Source organism: Podarcis liolepis (genome assembly GCF_965112155.1).
Source record: "Podarcis liolepis genome assembly, chromosome: 5".
In the NCBI taxonomy this organism is placed as follows: Eukaryota; Metazoa; Chordata; class Lepidosauria; order Squamata; family Lacertidae; genus Podarcis; species Podarcis liolepis.
In genome coordinates this window covers 75,266,261-75,279,604 of record NC_139556.1, presented here as the reverse complement: position 1 = coordinate 75,279,604, position 13,344 = coordinate 75,266,261, and the positions used below count along the sequence as shown (strand labels likewise).

The window sequence follows — 13,344 nt, the reverse complement described above, 5'->3', positions numbered from 1 at the left end:
TTAAACAGGAAGCCAAGAAGGGACCAAATATGTTCATAATCTTCAAGGTCTGTTTGCACTTCCCTTTGGCAGAACAGCTAAACCTGCTCATATTGCTAAAGTTAAAATGAAGTTCCGTTTTCTGGGAAAACTGATGGCAAAAGCAATCATGGATTTTAGATTGGTAAGAGTGGAACTGATTTTAAATTTAAAGTAGCCTCTGCTATACAATATAGCCTTCAAGCTGAAATTGCAATTCTAAAAGCCTGGCTTCAAGGTTCTAGTTGTGAAAAACATACTGTTGGAAGTAGCAGCTTCTGAATTTAGATGGCTAATACATATTAATGATCCCCAAATGATTAGCTACATACAGCAATGGCTCTCTTGTGCATTAAAGTAGTCTTCAGCTTAAGTATGTTAAGTAGTGCAATAATAGAGTAATTGGAAACTTAATACTTAAACATCATCCATGGCATTTATACAAATGGCATATACTAGATTAATAGCAGACAAAGTGCAATTTAGCCTTTTTCAGTTGTTACTTGTTGGCGTGCGGGTATGTAGAGGTTTACACGTCCCTTTAAGTTTTGTTTTCAGATAAAGGGAAACTGTTTTTTCCTTCTAGGTGGACCTTCCCCTTGGCCTTCCTTTTTACAAATGGATGCTGCGACAGGAGACGTCGCTAACATCTCATGACTTGTTTAACATTGATCCTGTAGTAGCCAGATCAGTATACCATCTTGAAGAAATTGTGCGGCAAAAGAAAAGACTTGAACAGGATAAATCGCAGGTAGGTATAATTATAGAACAGAAGATGCCAAATGTATACATCTGTCTTTCTTACTTGGTAGCTAGACCTGTGGCAAATAGTAGTCCATTTGATGGATGCCTTGGCCATGGCTTAAGTGGTAGACGGATTACAGACTGGCAAGAAGTGATTTCCATACTGTATTTTCATAGTTTAGTTCTCATAGTTTACTTCTATAGTTTTCATAGTTTACTTCTATATTCAAAATTGCAACCTGGTTAATCTAAACTGCAGTTAACTTATGAAACTGGTTTGATTCAACTATCATTTGAAGTTGACTTGTTTCAGCTAACCATTGTTAAGATTAACCACAGTGTGTTCAGGGTTTGGACGACATTTCCAAGCTTCTCCTTGTGGCTTCAGCAGAGAGCATGTAAACCTGAGGCTCTCTTCAGCTTGTTTTCATAAGATCAAATTCAAATTGTGGTTTAGCATTTAACATGTTATCCAATACAACCAGTGTTTTACATAAACATGCCTGCACAAATCTTGGATTCATGCCTCACCCCCTCTCTTTTGTGTGAATATTTAAAAGCAATGAAGTGCTTTCAAGTAATGAAAAGAGTGCTTTCAGATATCCAGCCATAGTTACTTCTGACATCTGACCACAGGAACTGGTTGAGAACAAGCAGAGTTCCACTTGAAAAACATGGTTTTAACAAACCACAGTTCCCAAGCTTTAATGTCTTGGAGAACTGTGATAAGTTTAAAATGGCCTTTGCACGAGGGTACAGCATGTTTTATTGTTGTACTTGGCCATACTTATATTTTGTGAATGCTGCTGGTCAGTTTCCTGGTAATTTTGTGACCTATATGCATAGCTAAGGCTAAATTGAATTTTAATGGCAGCTTATTTTCTTGGATTTTTACTTTACATTGTGCTGAAGCACTTGGGCCTGCTGATACCCCGTAAACAACTTTTAATAAAAGTGCAAATAACTCAGTGTTGTGCTTATCTAATCCTTCCAACAGAACACACCTTTTTTCTTACTTGATGAAATTCTCCCCCCTATCCTTCCCCCATGCACTGTTCTAGGGGTTCTTTTGACACCCCTTCCCCAGCAGATTTCAGGGAGATGCAGGGGAATGCAGTGGGGAGGAAGGGTCTGTTGTGCCAGCAGGAGCCCTTCTGCTGGCTTCCACAATTGTGGAGTTAAATGAATGTTAGCCACTTTATGAATATTACACTATAGAAGGCTAGACCTAAAATTTCTAAGTTGTCACTTACATTTTATCTTTAGACCAAAGAAAGTCTACAGTATGCGTTGGAAACACTGACCATGAATGGCTGCTCAGTAGAAGATCTAGGGTTGGACTTCACCCTCCCAGGCTTTCCAAACATAGAGCTGAAAAAAGGAGGGAAAGATATACCTGTCACCATCCACAATTTAGAAGAATATCTCAGAGTAAGTAAAAAGAATGTTGGAAGGGTCTGCTGGGTCCAGAAGTCTCTCCCCCCCTTTTTTTTTACTAGAGTATTAACTGCAAACAACAATGACTGGTCTATATGCATTACCCTAAAGTAATGATTCACATTGTGTTGAAGTTAGTAACCAAAGTCCCATAGCTCTGAACAGGTCAGGGCTCCCCAAGAGATGTGACTATTTGAACAGTGTAAATGCAGACCAAATAATTAGCAGTTTCCCCCTAACCAGTAACTGTGTATATATGTGTGTTAGTACAGTGAGTTAATACATTTTTCGAGAGAGTCATCTATAGTTGAAGTGTCTACCTAACTCTCTAGTACTGGCTTAATTTTAATTTTACACCCAGTAAGACGAATGTACCAACTTAGCCACAATTAGAATTGTTGTTGTTGTTCTTCACGAGACCAGCTTTGTTCTCTTGGTGACTAGCCAGTCCTGAAAACATTGCTGGCCTTTTACTTTACTATTTTCAGTAACTGGAAAATAAAGGGTGTTGTTGACTTGAAGGACAGTTCTCAACCTTGTTTTCTTTTTCTACAGTTTAGGTACTTTAGTTTCTTCTCCCCAGATCATCATCTTTCTTAATAATAATGCATTATTTAAAATTGCTGTAATTTTACAGTTATGTGTTTCTCTCTGTGTGTTTTTGCAGCTGGTTATCTTCTGGGCACTAAATGAAGGCGTTTCCAGACAATTTGATTCCTTCAGAGATGGATTTGAATCGGTCTTCCCCCTCAGTCACCTTCAGTACTTCTATCCTGAGGAGGTTAGTACCCTTATGCCAGGTGCAATAACTTGGTTCATCTGACCTGCTTGCTCAGCTTTTGATGGTGTGCATGTTGGCTCCCTCGGCCAATAAAGCGAGATGAGCACCGCAACCCCAGAGTCGGTCATGACTGGACCTAATGGTCAGGGGTCCCTTTACCTTTACAGTGGTGCCTTGCAAGACGAAATTAATCCGTTCCGTGAGTCTCTTCGTCTAGCGGTTTTTTTGTCTTGCGAAGCAACCCTATTAGCGGTTTAGCGGCTATTAAAGGCTTAGCGGATTAGCGGCTAAAAGGCTATTAGCGGCTTAGAAATAGGGGGGGAGCGAAAAAAAATCGGAACACTCGCAAGATGTTTTCGTCTTGCAAAGCAAGCCCATAGGGAAAATCGTCTTGCGAAGCAGCTCAAAAACGGAAAACCCTTTCGTCTAGCGGGTTTTCCGTCTTGCGAGGCATTCGTCTTGCGGGGCACCACTGTACCTTATGCGAGGAGCTGGAGTTCTGTAGGAGGGTCCAGGAGTCTCTTAATACAATTTTCTCAGCACCCTCATAAATACAGACGTATCTTTGAATGTGAATGGAATCTGTTCCGGATGTCTGTTCAACTTCCAAAACGTTTGGAAACCAAAGCACTGCTTCTGATTCGCTGCAGGAAGCGCCTGCAGCCAATCAGAAGCCGCTGAAGTCCCGTTGGACGTTCAGCTTCCAAAAATAGTTCGCAAACCGGAGCAGTCACTTCTGGGTTTGTGGCGTTCAGGAGCCGCAATGTTCAAAAACTAAGCTGTTTGAAAACCAAGGTACAACTGTATACTGTTTCCAGACTTACTGTGGTAGTCATGAAATTCAAATCATTTCTAACTTTTCTAGCATGTTGTACTTAAATATTCAAATGTACGTAGTAAAGAAGTACATAAAAGGACTGTAACTCTCACAAAATACTTAATTCTATATATCATAGTTCGGTCCTGAATATTTTATCTTAAAAATTCAGTAATTATCCAAAGAGATTTGGCTTACTGTGTTTGAAACAAAGTTGATTTTAAGTTTTGGAAGAAATGAAAGGAGTTGAGAGGAAGGACGCCTTCAAAAGTTTGGATTCTGAGTTAGAGAATCAGAGTTAGCATGAAGGTTCATCTCTGAAGTTTGGTTAGGTGGTAATACTTTTAGCCTGTGTGCAGGGAATTGTATTAATCATGTGATAATTCAACAACAAATTGATGATCTCTCTTCTCTCTCTCCCTCTCCCCCCCCCCCCCCGGTTCCACTCTGGCATTCTATGTTGTTAAAGCTGGATCAGCTTCTGTGTGGTAGCAAAACAGATACTTGGGATGCAAAGACATTGATGGAATGTTGCAGGCCAGATCATGGTTATACACATGACAGGTAATCACAAAGTAATATAATTTGTTGCTAGTTGGCAGTGATCTAATGAGTGGAATGTCTCAAACAGCTTTTTGTGCTGTAGCTTTATTAAGATAGCCACTTGTTGATTCCTCAGTGGATCTTCTGTTTAACAATCTCTATCCCCCCCCTTTTTTTAATTCTAGTCGTGCTGTGAAGTTCCTGTTTGAAATTCTCAGTAGTTTTGATAGTGAGCAGCAAAGATTATTTCTCCAGTTTGTGACTGGTAGCCCTAGACTGCCAGTAGGAGGTGAGTGTTTTTATAATATTGGCTAAAAGCAAGTGCAAATGCAATAGCTATATTCATAAGTTGAAAACCGTATTTACTATGTTGAATCCTCCAAAGTAAAAACTCTGTTGTGCTATAAGCTAGTAGAAGTCTATCCTTCTGAACTGTGTACTAATACAATGACTTTGATTTAAGAGCGATGGTAGAACCTGTGACCTTCAAACTCCCACCATTCTGTCTGTAGGCTGTGCTGGCCAGAGCCGATTGTAGTTGGAGTCCAAAAACATTTAGAGGGGTAACTGGTTTCCCTTCCCTGATTTCAAAATAAAGTCATTGACAGTCAATTGGCGCATGTACACAAAGCCTACTGAGTTCAATAAGACTTAGCTCCCCATTAAGTATGCATTGGGCTGCAGTCTTACTTAGCCCAGTGCATAAGAACCTATAATAAAAGCTGAGCATCCCTGTGTTTTGCTAATAGACATAAAGGTGAGTGTTAACATTATGTTCTACTTGTCTAGGATGAGTTGCTATTGTCTCTAGGCAAAGACTCATTTTGTCACACCGGTAGAACTTCATATGGAATGACTGTACTAGTATGATATATGACTAATTGTGGCATTTGCTTCGTTAAGAGCCTAAAATTCTTGGCTACTGGGAGAGGGGCAGAAATGATGCATAAGCAAACTTGGTTGGAGCCCCACCATGGTTGCTGCCTGTCCCTTTGTTGTTAAAACATCTGCTTCCTCTTTAATGTTAGAGGCCATCTGTGTGCAGCTTCCAAAATTGCTCTGTGAATGACAAGCTGTGAAGACTGCACTCATGATTCTAGAGTTAGAATTATTTGTATTAAACAAGAGTGTACCACATGCACAACTGACATTGCAGTGCTACAGAGGCAGGCTACATTGGAGCCCATAAGCCTTTTAATGCTAGAAAAGTGAGTGAGCAGGTGATTTTGCAGGGGTGAGGGATTCCGTTTTCACACGGCTGAGTTAATCCACCTAAGTTATACAGAAAGCAGCATGAAGAATGCAGTCTTTTTCTGAGACCAATAGCTTAATGCTCTTAAACTTTCTTAATATTAAATCTGTCGTGAACTTCGTTGTTTTTTTCTTCTTAGGCTTTCGGAGCTTGAATCCTCCACTTACAATTGTACGCAAGACATTTGAGTCTACAGAAAATCCAGATGACTTCTTACCCTCAGTAATGACTTGTGTAAACTATCTCAAGTTGCCAGACTATTCAAGTATTGAGATAATGCGTGAAAAACTCTTGATAGCTGCAAGAGAAGGGCAGCAGTCATTCCATCTTTCCTGATCACAATGAAAAATGCAATGTCTGCCTGTTACAGCAAAAAGAGAATCATGATTCTTTTCTAAATGTATCATCTGAGTCGAGGAAACGTAACGCCTCCTTGTAGAAAACGGCTTGCAGATTATAAACAAAGACACTAGGTTGATACTCATTAAAGGCCCCATGGACTTAAAAGTGATCAGGCCCTAAAGTTGTTGTGACAAGGTTTCTTTAGCAAGTTCTTGTTTTAAATTATCATTTATCGATGAGTGAAGTTTAACTTGCTTTGCTGTGTGAAATTTAAAAAGGGATGTTTTTTCAGGCTGGAACAATAAATGTTGCTGTGCAGTTTAATACTGGGCTGTGTGTATCCATCTAGCCAAGTCTGCAGTTTTTTCCTCCCAAAGACAACTTTGTACATAAGTACAGAAATTGAAAAACATGTATTGGCACATCTAGTTAAGTAGACTAGTTCTGTGTACCATCACTTGCCCCTGATTTCCCTCCCTCATGTATTGTCTGATGTGCAATCCACATGGCTCTCTGTGTACTCCACTCGCAACAATTGTTACATTTTGGACATGGGCATTTACTGGTCCATGTTTTCTCAAATTAAGAAATAATTTAATTTTATTAAATATATTGTCAATAATTCCGCCTTTGTAAGTAGGTAGAATCTTTCTTATAGCTTAGTTTAATGTAGTAGTAGGATATATTGGCTACAATCTTTACCAGAAAATACTCTAGAACCATTCACACAGTGATTTAGGCAACAGCCTCTTACTGGTGGGCTAGGATGAAATTGATTTTTCTTGTGTAGTTGAAAAACTCAGCAACCGATTGGTCTGGCCAATATTTATGGTGTGGCCAGAGCATTTTGAATTGATGTAAAGTTTTTTATAAAGTCGAATTAGTATTTTCCTTCCCTGTTCAATCCTTTCCCCTTGATTTAAGTTTTTCCCCCCTGTACGTCCTCTTCCGTCCCCTAAGCCCTCCCCTAGCACCTTGCCCCCCAGCACTGGTGTGGATCAAAACAGTTCAGCATTTCTTTTGACACAGATAAAACACATGTAAGCAATGCTCTGTCCGATTGTTTTCTGTGCTGATTTCTCAAATCTGCAATAATTTACTTCATCAGGTTAATGTTTTTACCTGAATATAAATAAAGTTTGCTTCACCTTTTTGTTCATAGTTCTGTACTGTATGCATAAGTTCAATTGTGTAAATTATTCCAATGCAAGTAAATCATCTTAATTCTCCTTGGCTAGCTAGCCACCTTGTCATGGATGATTTACCATTAAAACAAGAGTTTGCAAGATCTGGTATTCTTTTATTTTTATAGGAGTTCAAAAACAAGACTATTCCAAAACATTCCCGAGATGTACATCCTGTATAGTTCATCTCTTAAATGAAAATCTGACAGCGATTACTTTATTCAACTTTGAGAAATCAAAATAAAACACTTGAGTGCTGTTAATTTGGTTGGATGATCAGGGTAGAATATCTATGAAACATCAGCAAGTTTCCTTTTCAGATGAAGAACCTGTAACCACACAATGTACTTCAGTACATGTAACTGACATTCTCTTTTAAGTTAATGTTCACTGAATTAAATGGGACTGGCCATACTGTGCACCACTGAACTGTGATGGGAAGCTGAATGTGAAATCCTTGTGCAAAGACTCTGAGCAGTCTGTCAGATTAGAACTGAATGGAAGTGCGTCACAGTGGACATAACAATTGGTCATGCAGAACATGGCTAGCATTTCGTAGAAACCGAAAGGCAGTGTTAAAAAGTATGGACTGGTATTTAAAAACTGTTCTGATAACGCTATCAAAACTTGGCACAAAAGACTCGTGTTTATAGTGTGTTGATAGCAACTTGTTCTTTTTTTTAAGGTTCTATATTTTAAAAAGACTGACTTATGTAAAAATATTTTGTATTAAAATATCATCTGTATTGATATTTTTTTACCCATGTTGTCTCCCTACAGAACCTGGCTTTCATTGACTTGTAGTTCTTAAATTTAAATAGTTTATACTAGCAATCCAGTGCCTGAAAGTCCATGCGGCTTGGGGGGCTGCCATTTGAGAAAAGCATGTCTGTACACTTAGATATGGGGCTGGTGGCAGCTAAAGATTGTATTAAATGCAACAAACACATGTATCTAACAGAATGGCTTGTGATGAAGCCTAACTCTGGCATTCTGGATGTTTGTAGAAAATGCTTGCAAACTCTGGTTTCCCAGAGCATAATGTGGGGCACTGATTGGTGTCCTGAATGACATATCTCTGCAGTTAATAAAAGGATTGACAATAACCGCTTTGAAGAGATCAGTAATGCTACATATAGTCTTTTATGGGTTGCTATATTACCAGTTTTCTGTAGGTTATCACTGTTACCAGGAATAAAATACTCATCTTAAACTAGACTAATTGATGAACTGTAGTGCTTGAAAGCAACTACTGAAGTTCAGTGACGATGGATTCCTTGACTCCTACTTCAGCGTTCTCTTGTGCAAAGCTGTGTGTAATCTAAAGAAATAACTGAAATTCCGCCTAAGCAAAATGAATTTAGCAATAACTACAGTGGTGCCCCGCAAGACGAATGCCTCGCAAGACGGAAAACCCACTAGACGAAAGGGTTTTCCGTTTTGGAGGTGCTTCGCAAAACGAATTTCCTATGGGCTTGCTTCGCAAGACGAAAATGTCTTGCGAGTTCCTGCGGGGTTTTTTCCTCCCCCCCCCCCTTTCCCAAGACGCTAATAGCGCTAATCCGCTAAGTCGCTAATGGGCTTGCTTCGCAAGACGAAAAAACCGCAAGACAAAGAGACTCGCGGAACGGATTCTTTTCGTCTTGCAAGGCACCACTGTACTATGCAAATCAAGCAGATTTATGAATTGGTAACTGGTGAAAGCAGAGCTTTCCAAACACTTCATGTTGGTGACACACTCTTTAGACAGGCATCATTTCGTGACACAGTAATTCAGTTTTACTAGAGAACCAGAGGTTAAACTAGCCCCTTTCCAACCCTGGGAGGAGTGGGTAGCATTCACACGACACTGCAGTTGATGAACTAACGTTGCAACACACAGTTTGGGTTAAAGAAGAGGAAGCGGTGAATGGGCAGTTCTCACAATGGAATAATGTAAGAAGTTGTGTCCCCTAATGTTTTGAATTGGGTCTGTGACTTGCTCATCAATGATCTGGTGAGAAGGGAGTAGCAATGTTTGATGATAATACCAAGTTATTTAGAAAAACAAAAATAGCTGATGAAGACCTCCAAAAGGATATTTCCAAACTAGACAAATAGGCAGTATAATGGCAAATTCAATTTAATGGAAGCAAGTGTAAAATGATGTAAAACGTGGCAGATTCCTAACTTTTAGACTCAAATGGGGCCCAAGCTAGCAGTTAGTGAGCAGGAAAGGGATCTTGGGGTTGTGATGGGTAGCTCAATAAAAGTGACAACACAATGTTGGAACATTGGGAGAGGTCAAGAATAAAATGACCAATGATAGCTGCCCATTATACCTTTATAGAGGTCTGGTGTGACTTCACTTGAAATATTGTGCACAGTTCTGGTCATGGTACCTCCAAAGGGTATCTTGGGCAAAAGGTACAGAACCAGCTGCCTTTTGCAGATAGTCTGCAACATTTGAGATGACTATAGTTTGGAGGGGGAAAGGGAAATAAGGGTAGATAGGATAGAAATTCATAAAATTATACACAGTACTGAAAGAAGACAGTCTTCTTCCCACATAATACTAGAACCGGAACCCATCCAATGAAATTGTCCATGTACGTTGAAAAGTACTTATTTTTGTCTGTCTTGAATCTACGCCCAGAATGGAGTTTGGTAGTGCCTATCACTACATCTCATGTTATATTGTAAACTGCCCCATGATCTTTGGATGAAGGGTGGTATAGAAATTCAATGATGATGATGATGATGATGATGATAATTATGGAAGGGAAGGGCTTGGTAGTTCTACTGTTCTCAGGATTTTGGGGGCAGCAACCTGGAAGAGGGCTTTATGTGTAGCAGCCTCCAACTTGTGGAATTCCCTCCCTGAAGTTCATAGAATCATAGAGTTGGAAGAGACCACAAGGGCCATCGAGTCCAACCCCCTTCCAAGCAGGAAACGCCAGATGCAACTTCATTATACAGGTTTCTGGGTCTGCTGAAGACACATCTCTTCACCCTGGCCTCTTGACACTTGAGATGTGTGCTTTCAGGAGCAGCGCTATTCCTGTGACCTAATCTAACATTTTAATTCTGAACTTTAAATAATTGTAGCCTACCCTGGGACCTGCTGGTTTAATAGCAATAGCAGATACCAGTTGGCCACTGTGAGAACAGAATTGGGCCTTTTATCTGATTTAGCAGGGCTACACCTGTGAGAACATTTTTCTTAAGTTTGCACAACTGATTCTGTAAGACGAATCCTGTAAATCTGTGGAATGCAAAATACTTTATATTGCTAAATTTGGCTCCTGCTAATAATGGCCAAAGGATACAACGTCGGAAACTGCTCCTTCCAACTGAAAGCATTTTGACAACCCCACTGGTTTTGAAGTTTCAGACTTTGACAGTATACTTTAAAGCATATCTCTGAAACTGCAGTGGTAGGAACCGAGGTTTGTTACTTTTTAAAAAAGCTGGTTCTATACAAAAGCTGAACTGTGTCCAGTATCTCACTTTCTGTATAATACAGCTGCATGAGTCATGCTACTTCCACAGCTGAAAATCATCCCTACTACATGTGATGCAACTTCATTAATACATCTTGGCTGGGGTGGAAATTAACTTCCACGATGCCATTTTCCAGACACTGCTCATTTCCAACTTCTGAAAACTAGGGTTGGGCTGTACCAACCTTTTAGTCTGATCAGATAGCAGGGTTCTTATGCTGAAATAAACATTCCTGTATGGGTATACTTCTGTCTCTGCAATCATTCATCCATTTTTACTGAACAAATAGCTGTTGCTTCTGCCCTTTGAGTTTGTGGCAGCAATAAATATTTCCTCATTCCCTTTTTGTCAAACACATGTGAACAGTGTGGAATGAGTACTTGAAACTAAGCTTCTATACATAATCCTTGTCTGTGTGTCCCTTAGCATTAACCATGAAAATAGTGTCAACACTTCTCTACTTATCTAAGCTACTGTTCTAGTCATTTGTGACCTCTCCTTCCTTGGGTCTTTCCCCCAAAGAATCCCAGATTCTTGAGTTGGTGTTCCTAAATGTGTGATCCTGTTTTGAGAACTGGGTCATATTGAGATAATGTTAAAAGCTAAGGAAAAGCAACCCTTTGTTCATGCAGAGGGAAGAATTCTCATCCTGGTTTTCCATATAGACATATTTTTTTGTCTTCTAAAGGTATAATTCAGCAGCCTAAGTAGTTTACATTGTACCACCTTTCAAACATCAAAGTGGACAAATCCATAAAAATCACCTAGGCTACCCACTTTTGATTACTCCAGGGGTGGCAAACCTTTTTCCAGCCAAGGGCTGCATTGATCATGGTCAACCACCTGGGGTCCATATGTCAACATGAGTATGGATTAATTGTCTAAAGTGGGTGTTGCCATCCTTTTTGTTTTGGAGGACACATTTGGAGGGGGTCACAAAAACCTCTTGACATGACAGAATTGCAGCAGTCATCGTTTTTAACCATCATAGAATTGGAAGGGACAACAAGGGTCATCTTAAGTCCAACTTCCTGCAATGCAGGAATCTTTTGCCCAACATGGAGCAAAATGTTTTGCTTTATTTATTTTTAATATTTTGGAGTCCTGAAAAAAATCTAGGGCATATGCAGCCCATGGCCCACAGGTTAGACCGTCAAGAACCACCTGCAGCTGAAAGTATTAGGGTCAGTCAGTACCCATGTGGTTTGAAGAAGAGGATTTGGAAATCTTGGTGCTGCCCATCTTTTAATGGAAGTGACTTCTTGTATGGCAGTGCTCAGTAGCAGCCAGGAAAATGGGCCTCATAGGTAAGAGAAACAGTTTTCTGTTGTGCTGCTGTTTTTTCATTAAAGATTTGTTTATTTTACAAGCTGCATAACATTACTTCTTGTGTTCAAACTTTTTTGAGGTTTTAATTACTGTGCAGCCTTTCTCATAATACTTCCTTTCTTCCCTAATGCTTTGGAATCGAGGTGACCTTGAGGACACATTGAGAAATGGTGCTTTATATAATATGTCCATGTTCTTTTATTAATTGCCAGTGGGCTTTCTGAACAGCTGCTGTGTGTTCCTTCAATCAACGATCCACATTTCTAAGGCCTCTTTCTTCTCAGCGAATCCTTTAATTTTAGAGTGTACTGTCTTGTCTAACGTACATGACAGAAACATGAGAGACACTTAGTTTGCAAAATAATTCTGAAATGGAATGATAGCAGAACAGAAGGGAAAGGACTATTTTCTAAATTTTAAAAGTTCATAGAATCTTAGAGTCGGAAGGAACCCAAGGGCCATCAAGTCCAATCCCCTTCAGTGCAGGAATCTCAGTTGTATCTAATATAGTGCTAAATTAGAGACATTCAGTGGTAATCTTGTTTCACTGGCAAAACACTTTACAGCAGCAGAACCTTAATTGTGCAAGAGATTGCAGGTTTATGGTAACCGTTGCACACCAGATTTGTGCAATCTGTTGCACAATGAGCACAAATGTTTCAGTGGAATCCTCCATTGTGCAACATTAAAATTCATCCATCTGCTAGTACAGTACAGTGGTACCTTGGGTTACATACGCTTCAGCTTACAGACCCCACTAACCCAGAAATATTACCTTGGGTTAAGAACTTTGCTTCAGGTTAAGAACTTTGCTTCAGGATGAGAACAGAAATCGTGCTCCGGTGGCGCGGCAGCAGCAGGAGGCCCCATTAGCTAAAAAGGTGCTTCAGGTTAAGAACAGTTTCAGGTTAGGTACGGACCTCTGGAATGAATTAAATACTTAGCCTGAGGTACCACTGTACATGTCATGGACTGGTTGGACACAGAGGAATGGTGGGAGGAACCAGTTGGGGAACCCCCAGGGGAAGAAGGCTCAAAGCCAGGGGAATGATGGTGAGACAACATAGAGAAGACTGAAAGGAGGAGGTGTCTGAAACTGAAGAGGTAACAGGGCTGTGGCAGAGAGAAGTCCGGAATCAGAATCAGAAGCAGGAAAGTGCAATGAGGGAGGTCAAGAGGCAGAGATGAGTCAGGCTGGTGAAGAGGCATGGGAGTCCACCCCCCCCCCCAACCTGTTGTGACAAGCTCCCTTTCCCTCTGGTCTCCCAGAACAATTAGAGGCATTAAGAGGGCAGAGGAACCTTCAGTCTCAGCAACTGGTTCATGGGGGCAAGACCTAGCAGAGATGAGTTGCTGTGCTCATTAGGCCTGACACTCCTGAGCTGATCATGTTTTTGCTAATAAAGAGTTAACT

The 13,344-nt window shown here is 40.2% G+C and overlaps 1 protein-coding gene across 7 annotated transcripts in view; it reads left to right on the top strand.

Moving 5' to 3' along the window:
* The window catches only part of TRIP12 (thyroid hormone receptor interactor 12), a 69,644-nt gene extending 61,776 nt beyond the window's left edge, over positions 1–7,868 (top strand). For all 7 annotated transcript variants that reach the window (XM_083503636.1, XM_083503634.1, XM_083503632.1 and 4 more), the window contains exons 36-42: positions 9–163; positions 605–769; positions 2,029–2,193; positions 2,867–2,980; positions 4,267–4,361; positions 4,526–4,629; positions 5,732–7,868. In XM_083503636.1, coding sequence (XP_083359762.1) covers positions 9–163; positions 605–769; positions 2,029–2,193; positions 2,867–2,980; positions 4,267–4,361; positions 4,526–4,629; positions 5,732–5,928 — 995 coding nt within the window. In that variant the 3' untranslated portion in view covers positions 5,929–7,868. The remainder of the gene's footprint in view (positions 1–8; positions 164–604; positions 770–2,028; positions 2,194–2,866; positions 2,981–4,266; positions 4,362–4,525; positions 4,630–5,731) is intronic.
* The last annotated feature ends 5,476 nt before the right edge of the window (positions 7,869–13,344 follow it).